Below are 10,668 nucleotides of genomic sequence, written 5' to 3' on the forward strand. Positions count from 1 at the left end.
ATTAACCAACAAAACATATACTGGTTCTGGCTTCTTATCTAAATAATTGCTTTAATATCTAACAACGTGAATGGAAAGGAAGTATGTGTGTAATTCATCATCTGCTGATTTGTAGTTAATAATGGTTCTCTACATTAGTCACGAATGAAGTCACGTACTCTGTCGCGTGTAATCAAATTCTTAATTATCAATATCATAATCAAAGTGAAATACCCAGAAATCAAGAATTCTTGCGTGGATACAGACACAATAATTGTAGTTAAATTGCTGACAATCGAGAGATACCTTTCATCGGTATTAAAATGCGTATTTATGATGTCAGCGCCACTATCTCGACTTAACAACTTTATAGGGATATCCAGTGAATCAGGATTCGCATGGTATTAGAACAAAAAAAATCAAGATAACGATTTAAAATGAAATCGACACACACTAAGAACATAAGATAGACTAACAACGCGAATATAAAACAGAAATAAATGAGCAACCCAGACTTCACTGAAAACATGGAACATGGTGTAGGTATAACTGTCTTTTTTTACGAACACCAATCAAGTTGCTCATAAAAAAGCATAATACGAAGTTACACAAAAATATTGTTTCCTTTATTTACATTTCTCTTACTTTCTCTTACTCTCTCCCTTGATTACTCTTTTATATTATGATATTTTCTGGAATGGCATCACCCAAGTATGAATTTTTTTAATTGACCCGACCCCCTTTTTGCTGGTGTGTGGTGGGTAGAGGGTACAACATTGATGATAGACTATTGTATACTCACTTGCAATATGGCGGTACAGCTGGTTGAGCAAGACACGCTTACCATTCTGGAGTACCCGAAGTCACTCCCGAGTTTTTGCTAATGCATGTTGTGTTAATTTTTGTATGCAATCGATATTATTCGGATTGTTACAATTTGTATGTTGATCGTCATTGTTCTGGACATGTATTTGAATTTTGACTCACTATTAATGTATTATTCGCGGTGTGTTAATTTTCGTTATTTTCGTAGTGGACAGAAAACTGCGAAAAATAGTACCAACGAAATTATTTTTTAACACTATGTAACGCAAAACCTTTATTCAAACCGCGAAAATTGATATCCCCGAATATGTTCGTTTGACAGAATCCTTGAATATAAATAAGTTTACAGCATTTAAGTTGCCTCAGCCGGCCTATGTTCGAGATTTAAAATAACAAAGTTCATCATACTGTGCATTACTAATTTAAAAAGATGAACACATAATTATTAGTCAATACTTTAATGATTTGTCTTTGACATTTATGTATAACAATGGTCACGAACGTTTTGGTTTTGACAGAATGTCGATTTCAGAAATTAGTAGTGTTCAAAAGTCAGAGGGTAAATTTTTCATCTTCCTGGATTAAGTAACCGGAGCTACGACATGATACAGATATGGTGTACTCTTAAATATGGCAATAAGAGTGCGACTTATCTTTGTCATTATTCATTTTCCTCATTGCCTAATTAGAATGGCCTGGCGTTGCAATAGAACAGGATTGACATAGACTTATCTAAACATCTTATTATAATCTTTTTCCTTCAATATTAGTGACTGTAGGACAGACAATAAAATAGTAGTATTTTACTGAAAAGTATTATTTGACAGTCCTAGTTTCTGGGATTTGATGCATCACATCTACCCCAAAAAACTTGATATAAAGGATACTACAGACACTGTGAAGTCAACCTAATACTTTGATATACACCTAGAGATCGATGGTATCCATTCTCGTTAACTAAATAAAAAGAATAAAAAAACTATCATACTAAATTTAAGAAAAACGCAGATAGTAAAATGATATTTAACAATATTAAAACACTTAAGATACTTTCGTTTATGTACAAAACTAAAGAAGTTCATGAAAGCAACAAAATAGCTATTAAAGTTAAACATTCAAAGAAAAGGTCGAAAGTCAAATCATCTTAATAATCATAGTAGGGATGGCAAAATATATGAAGTTCAATACTCGAGTACTCGGTCGTGATACTCGAGTAGTCGGATAAACTTCAACTTTCATTGAAAAATAATGACTTTTGCTTGGATGCGGCATTTGTTAATGCTTTTTATATGCAAGTTAAACTATGACGACGTCGTCTTTCATCTTAATGGACGACATACAAATTACCCCAGAAATCAAATTTAAAGACAACAAACTTGGCATGCTCTACTTGAACAATAGACAACGGAATACCCTTTCATAATAGCAAATATTATTTGTGTGTAAATTGTTTTTTTAACCAAATCAGAAACATGTCAAAAACATCGTAAAGTTATTGAAGTCCGACATGATAGGTACCATCTTCATTATATATTCACGGGGACTTGGCAACTTGTCCTACAATTTGTCAGAATAAAAAAAATATTTTAATTGGCGTGTACTAAATATTGATCATAAATCAGAACAAGGAATGTTCATCTTTTACCAATCTCTTTACGGTTTCTGAGATAATATTCCATGTAAATGTTGATCCGTATACAAACACTGTTACAACAAGTATCATATCATTTAATTGAACTGTAATATATAGTTCTTGGTAGAGATTCCTCATACTTTGTAAGAAATAATTCCAAATCATCTTCCAAATATACAGAGGAAGATGTTTACAAAATGCTGGAATTTTTAATCGACAACATATTTGTCCAGTGTGGTGGATGTGTTTTTCAACAAACGGTCGGCATTCCAATGGGAACAAATTGTGCTCCTTTACTTGCTGACCTATTACTTCACTCTTACTTATGAGGCTGACTTTATAGCTGATCTGATCAGAAAGAAAGAATATCGTTTGGCTAGATCCTTCAATCTCAGTTTCCGCTATATAGATGACGTGTTATCTTTAAACAATCCTAATTTCGGGAATTTGATACATCGCATCTACCCAAAAGAACTTGAGATAAAAGATACTACAGACACTGTGAAGTCAGCCTCATATCTTGACCTACACTTAGAAATCGATGGTAAAGGAAAACTATTGACCAAACTTTACGACAAACGTGATGACTTTTCATTCAGAATTGTCAACTTTCCTTTCATCTGTGGCAACATCCCGTCGGCTCCTGCGTATGGAGTGTTCATATCACAACTCATACGTTATGCCAGAGCTTGCAGAAACTACGCAGACTTTTGGTATCGCGCTAGAACTCTAACAAATAGGCTTCTGGAACAGGGTTATGTTGCTACAAGATTGAAGTCATCACTACAGAAGTTTTATGGTCGTCATCATGAACTCGTGGATCGTTTTGGTGTATCCATCAGTACCATGAAAACTGATTTATTCAACGGGTCATAGTTTTCCTTTCCTCGTTTGTCTACCCCGGACTTGACTTTTTATGAGCAACTCGGCGGGTGTTTCTAGAAAAACAGCGGACGCTTACCCTACCGGTGCACCTGGTCCATGCTCCCAGTTTTTAGTGGAGTCCGAGTTGCTCATTTACTCTTGTTACTTTGTATGTATGATTTTAGTTACTTTATGTTCTTTGTTGTGTATGTCTGTTTTCCACGTCTGGTCTTTGTCCCTGGATTACATTCTTTTGATTACCGCTATAACCTTGGTTCCCTTGATTACTCTTTCGTACATTATTAATTGATAATAATTGTATTACAACGGAACATATCAACCAATAGGAATGTTATTGGGTAACTACATCAATATGTTTGAAACGCAAAAGACTGTCCGAGTTTGTTCATTTTCTTCTATAACTGATAAAAAAATTGTTTAGAGACGAAATGAAATTTTTTCTCAAAGAGCTGGAGGTAAGAAAAAAGTGCGGCAAAACTATCAGAGTTCATGTAACAGGCACAGACCAAATGAAAGTGAGGCCAAGGAAAAATCGAGGTCAGGTAAAAATCAAGGCCAGGTAAGGCAATGTATAAGAGTATGCCTATAAATATACATAACTGCGTTGGAATTTCTAAGACACATCCTTGTGTAAAAACCATGAGACTTATTTTGGTTCATGAATATTTATAAAAATACTAGTATTTTCCTTATTCTGAATGTACAATTTCTTATATTCTCTTTCATTTGTATTCCAATATTACGTACTCTAAAAATGCAGAATTATTGAATTATAAACATCTTTACTAGAAGGCAATAAACTTTCCAAAAGTCTTCCGACATTAATGTCAGCAGGGTATATGTCAAATATGACAAGAATATTGTCTTGGATGTCGCAACACTGTGACAGCCACATCTGAACATTAAGCAGTCTGTATGTTAAAAATTTTTCCGCGTGTTTACTCAACGTGATGCTTCAATTCATAATCTGCTTTTTCTTTCAGAAATTATACTTCATTAATTGTTTTGCTGTTTCCGTGTTTGGATTTTTATTCAGACTCTATGAAGTTGTAATTAAAGTAATTTAATGTTCACTATTATAATTTCATATGCTACAGTTGAAAAAAGACAATAAGATTCATTACGATATAAGTCACACATCAATCAGAAATTTGAATTTTATCCTTAAGAATTCATAAGATATCTTTTTCGTGCACTTACATTGATGTTGGTCGCTCACTTTAAAAGGGAAGAGAAAATAGTTTTATTACACTCCTTTTTGATATACTCCATTTTAAGATGACGTAACAGATATCGCCTATTGCATTTCGCATGGCTAAATTAGTAATTTGTTTTTCTCTAGAACGAGAAATGAAGCAGGGTGTCTAAAATCGAGTTGTACTGTTATTGTCCTGTTCCATCCGATACTACTAATTCAATATTTTTGTAATGCTTATATCTTTTCGTTTGTACATTCATAATTATCATAAAGACAGCTCATATGTGTTAGAGTTAAGAATTTTCACTTTCTCTAATAGACAATTACGATTTGTTATCGTTCGTACTTCAGTTTTAGGGGTTGTTTTTATTGAGACTTGCATATGAAATTACTGCAGGTTCAAAGAGGTAAAAGTAGTAATATTTTTTAGAAATATTTTTGCAACACGACAGCTTTCATCAAAATAGAGAAATTCTAGAACCGTAGCATTGTTGTCATAACCGATAAACAACATTCGAATATAATAAGACAATCCCTAGCTTTATATGTCAAATTTTAAGCTGTATATTTGTAAAAAATCAGTAAGTGTTATGGTGTTCTTTCATTTTTATATCTTTATAACGACCTGGCTATCACTTGACAGAATAATTAATAAAATAATTGTTTTCATTGCTCAGTAATTGTCCTAATTAGACATGATTAGTCATTGCTCAGATTGATTGTTGGGGTTTAACGTCCGAGCAGCAATATTTCAGCTATATTCAGACGATGAACATAAAATGAACATGAAATGATGATGATGAAATGAAAAAAAGGATGGGACACAAGGATAATAGGGTCGACAAATTTTGAAAAAAGGGAAGGATGCGTAAGGTAATTATCCTAATTAGACATGGTCAGTCATTGCTTGCCAGTAATTGTCCTAAAAAGAATGGTCATGCATTGCTCAGTGATTGTCCTAATTAGACATGTTCAGTCATTGCTTGTCAGTAATTGTGCTAATTAAACATGGTCAGTCATTGCTCAGTAACTGTCCTAATTAGAATGGTCAGTCATTGCTTGCCAGAAATTGTACTAATTAGACATGGTCAGTCATTCACTACTGAATCAAATAATGACTGATGTGACCATCCACAGTCATTTTTTTGTCTAACACAGACACATAATGTCTCAATCGACACTTTTTCTGTCTATGAAAAATACATTTTGTCTACCACAACGGTAAAAACTGTTGCATTAGTAATTTTTTGTTAATCTAAACATAATAAAATGTTTTGGTGGATATTTTTGGCTATGTCAACAGTTTGTTTTATTGGACTGATTAAAACATGTCTATGTCAACGCTTGTTTTGGTTGTTCTAGACATAAAATGTCTACGCCAACACTTTTTGCGTTGAGGTAGACACACCTCAACAAAACGTTGAATTAGAAATTTTGTGTCCTACTCAACACTACATTTGCTTTGATAATTTAAGATTGTCTACTACAACGCATTTTTGTGTTGAGTTGGACAAATTGTGTTTTGAATGGACATTTTAAGTGTTGATATTGTCAAATATGACTAATAAAATAAAATGAGCGATTAAGTAGACAAAATTTGTTTGCCTCAGGTATATTTTGGCTATGCATGGACATTACAGTCATTATTTTAGCCAGCAGTGATTGCTTGCCAGTAATTGTCCTAATTAGACATGGTCAGTCATTGCTTACCAGTAATCAAGAGAACCGAGATTTTAGCTTAAATCAAAAGAAGATAATGAAGTGAGTAGGGTAAGCGTCCTCTGCTTTTCTAGAAACACCCGCCGAGTAGCTCATAAAAAGTCAAGTCCGGGGTAGAAGAAAGAGGAAAGGAAAACTATGACAGATTGAACAAATCACTTTTCATGGCATCGATGGATACACCGTATCGATCCACGAGTTCAAATGCGGAAACCACTAATTATCATAATGGAATTCAAAATACGCTACCGTAATCAGCACAGTTCGATCAGAGAATAAATGTATGCAAATCAATTTCCTTGGTGTCTTCATTGCATCCTAAAAAATGACTATGCATCGCAACTTTTCATATTAAGGTAGATAATACCTATAACACGGAGCTTTCTTTTCTGTCATCTTGCATAATTATATGACATAAAAATGTTCAGTTAACTACTAATGTTAATAATGTAAAATTAATGTGTTTAAACTATTTAAAAAGATTTTTTTTACATAAAAATTCTGCGGGAAAGAGTAATCAAGTGCACCAAGGTTATAGCGGTAATCAAAAGAATGTAATCCAGGGACAAAGACCAGACATGGAAAACAGACATACACAACAAAGAACATAAAGTAACTAAAATCATACATACAAAGTAACAAGAGTAAATGAGCAACTCGGACTCCACTGAAAACTGGGAGCATCGACCAGGTGTACCGGTAGGGTAAAAGTCCTCTGCTTTTCTAGAAACACCCGCCGAGTTGCTCATAAAAATTCAAGTCCGGGGTAGACAAACGAGGAAAGGAAAACTATGACCCGTTGAATAAATCAGTTTTCATGGTGCTGATGGATACAAATATGAACTGTGAAACGTCTTTTTCAAAGATAATTAATTAGTGGAAAAATTATTTCAAAAGGGAGATAATTGGCGGGAAAATGTTCTATAGAAATTTATTGGGACTTTTAATTTTGTTTACTATTACAGGAAAAAGAGTTTAGTGATTCCCAGTTCTTTTTTTAATATGAACGAATGGTTCTTTGCACAAATTCAGAAGATTTTTTTACACTATGCTAAATCGTGAAAATTCCCTACAGAATCCATGTAGAATGTTGTGAAAAAAATTGCTTCTATTCAGGCTCAATTACCTAGAAATCAAGTTCGGTGACCTATGTTTTATACATTAAGCTTTTTAAATTTCTTCATTCAAAGCCATCTTTGAGATAAACTAGGAAAATCTATGTGCTAGAAATATAAGGTATGAACTACCTTAAATACAGAAAACATATAAACTGGGGTAATAATTGTACAATTTTTCATTTTGGTAGTGAAATGTCAAGGTACTGACTAAAGACTAAATAAAGACTATAGACCCGTCCCGTCTCAAATGATGTTAAATTATTCGTCCCTACTATATAATGATGATTTGAATGATTAAATTTGCATAAACAGTCATTGTTTTTCACTTACATGTACTTTTGAAGAGACGCATTATATTTTATGTGTTAAATGTATTGAATGTAATAAATCTTTGATACACGTTATCAATGGCCCACTCACTGTCTGATTATTATGTATAGGTGTACTGTAGATTAATTGATTTTATATTGGCAAAAAATACCGAAGCGTCAAAGATTCAAATACTACAAAATCCAAAATAAAATGACTTGAAAGTTAACACAAGAAAGAGAAACGATCTACCTTCAAAATGTAATAAACCGAATAAAAAAGATTACACGCAAATAATGAAGATAAACGAATGACGTCACACAAAAACCCCCAAAAAACACTAGAAATATGAATTCCCATCAAAAATCGGTAGTAAAATCAGGTGCCCCGGAAGGGTAAGCATGTCCTGCAACGACAGCGGCACTCGCCATATTGCAAGTGAGTATAATCTGGTAATAATCTAGCAACAATATTGCATTTCCGTGATATATTTATATATATTTTCCACTTTCATTTTTTCAATTTATTTTGTTTTTGTACAATATCGAGAAACTGCTATTCTTTAATGGAAGTAATTGTTGATTAGCTTCCAGCTGTTGTTAAGTTTACCATTTTCGTAACCTATAAGGTTAAGAATTTTTTTTTTCATAATGACAAACATAATTTAAAACTTAACTGTACACTGTATGATAAACGAGCAAGTCTTTGAACAAAATAAAAAAAAATCTGTTTTAAACCTATCAAAATATGGACGTTTTGTTTCATGGAAAAAATTCAATATCATACTAAATTACCAATAGTTACTGCTTAAGTAATCAAATTATTTTTTAATCAGCGGTTTTTTGAGTCGATCTTAAGTTTTTTTCTATATGAAATAATCTTCAAGATAATTTGACATATACATGTTCAAGCAGCATTACTTATGTTCTTGCACTTTAAATAAGAGTATAATCAAGATATGTAAATCATATACATTTGTATGTAATAGAGTCAAATTGATGTCATTTTTAGACAATTATTTTTTTTCGATTTGCAGTTAACATATTTTCTTTCAGATTCTGGTGAAGTAAAATCTGAATAGTCATCTTTGATCGTAATCAGAATAAATTTCCCATTCTTGACATTTCTACTGCTGTTTTTGTCGTCTCCAAATAAAATGGCTTTACGATAAGTCCTTGATAATCTTCCGTGATGACACGAATCTATACAACACACCCTATAGAATCGAGATCGAAATGTTTTGTTGATCCAACAATATATTATTGGGTTGATCCCACTGTTACTAAATGCAAGCCAATGAAAAAACAGCCACAGACAGTGAGCAAACATGTAATTGAATGTCTCTGGATAAATGTCCCCAAATATCGTCAATATATGAAGTGGAAGCCATGTTATCCCATACACAGCAACAACTATGAATAACATCTTTAAACTCTGAAAAGAAAAGAAATATATTTTTTTTCACAAAATGATAAGACATTTTCGTTTCATTTTTGTTTAAGTGTATATAGGCGAAATGAATCATTTCAAAAGTAAAATAGTCTTGCGCAATATTTACAAAACGCCTTAAAAATACTATCATTCGTAAGTCATGACGTCATTGTAGGAAGAATAATAACTTCACGTCCTATGGTTTTTAATACTTTCACCATAATACCCAAGGTAACAATGTAACAGTATTACTTCCCATCATCATGATGAAAATTTTTTTTATAAAAAAATGAGAAGACAAAAATATTATAAAGTATGATACATAAATATTGGCTTGTGTAATTCATAAACTTTCAATTGTAATAAAAGTACTTATTATAGGTGTTTTTTTTAAAGTGGCTGCAGAATATAAAAAAAAGATAAATTATGTTCATGATTTGAAAACACAGACACGTGCTTGTTGATATCAGAAGCCCAGTCTGCTAGACAGATGCACATTCAAAATTGTGATGTTGGTATAAAATAAAAGTTAGTGTTACCTTTCTTTTTGACATTGCTATTCGTCTGTCTCTCTCTCTATCTGCTTCACCTGGTATCTGCTTTATCCATATCATATAACCAATATGTATGTAAGCACATGTCATAATAAGCAGGGGCAAAAAGTACTGTAGCAAAAGTATTGTTACACTGTATATATATCGCAATTGATAGCTCTCCCAAACCTCAACACAGAGCCCATACACACCTGGCTCATATTGAAGGTAAGTAATTTGAGAGTTTAGAGCAGTTGGCATTGCTATAGTCATTGAAATAAGCCATAAACATGTAATTAGTAATCTAGCTTTCTTCTTGCTCATTCTTTTCCTCAGAGGTTTTGATATAACAAAATGACGGTCGCATGTTATAGCAACCATTGCAAATGTCCTTTGTAAAACTACAACCAGTTGAATGTATTGTATGACCGGACAAAGGGCTGGTCCTAGTATCCAGTACTGGAAAATAATATTGCTTAGGATTGTAGATGGTATGCAGATAATAGTCATCGTTATGTCACTAATGCACAAACTAGCAAGAAAAAAATTGGTGACCGTGCGGAGAGCTTTCACACTGGAAATTGTCCAAAATACAAGAAAGTTACCACCGATACTAATTGTTATAACAATCCCATACAACATAATCAAAGGTATGATGAAAGATAACGGTAACTTGTATCTTTGAAATGCTACATCATCATTTGATGCTAAAATGTATTGATGCCAAACCGTACCATTTACACTTGAATTCAGCTCAAAGATAACGCTTTCATTTCGAATGACTGGAAAGCTTGCCATCTTTAGAATAAGTAGATATTCTACGACTTCTTTCGCCTTCAAAGATATCAAATGATTCTTAGAAATGTCACGAAAGATCTTTTATATATACAGCAAATGATAAAACACACGTATAACTGTTAATGCGATATTCGGGAAGCATTAAAAAGGTGCGAAAATATCTCCAGCAACTCAACATTCAACTCTTTACAGTCGTTTTTGTACTTATCTCCTAAAAAACAGATTGAATAAGACGTTCGT

General features: G+C 32.8%; 1 protein-coding gene across 1 annotated transcript; it reads right to left on the reverse strand.

Annotated features, from left to right (window-relative positions):
- Positions 1-8,656: 8,656 nt before the first annotated feature.
- LOC148618646 (RYamide receptor-like) lies at positions 8,657-10,428 on the reverse strand. Its single transcript, XM_088576860.1, has 2 exons — positions 9,637-10,428; positions 8,657-9,100 (listed from the first exon to the last, which is right to left on the reverse strand). Exons 1-2 carry the CDS (start codon positions 10,426-10,428, stop codon positions 8,657-8,659), a joined length of 1,236 nt encoding a protein of 411 aa, XP_088432986.1.
- Positions 10,429-10,668: the final 240 nt, after the last annotated feature.

Source organism: Perna viridis, chromosome 4 (genome assembly GCF_037379345.1).
Source record: "Perna viridis isolate PV_CMFRI_1.1 ecotype Kerala chromosome 4, ASM3737934v1, whole genome shotgun sequence".
Taxonomy (NCBI): Eukaryota; Metazoa; Mollusca; class Bivalvia; order Mytilida; family Mytilidae; genus Perna; species Perna viridis.

Coding starts and splice junctions, on each gene's coding strand:
- LOC148618646 (XM_088576860.1), bottom strand. CDS start 10,428: ATGGCAAGCTTTCCAGTCATTCGAAATGAAAGCGTTATCTTTGAGCTG. Junction 9,101..9,636: donor TAGCAATGTCAAAAAGAAAG/GTAACACTAACT, acceptor TTTTCTTTTCAG/AGTTTAAAGATGTTATTCAT.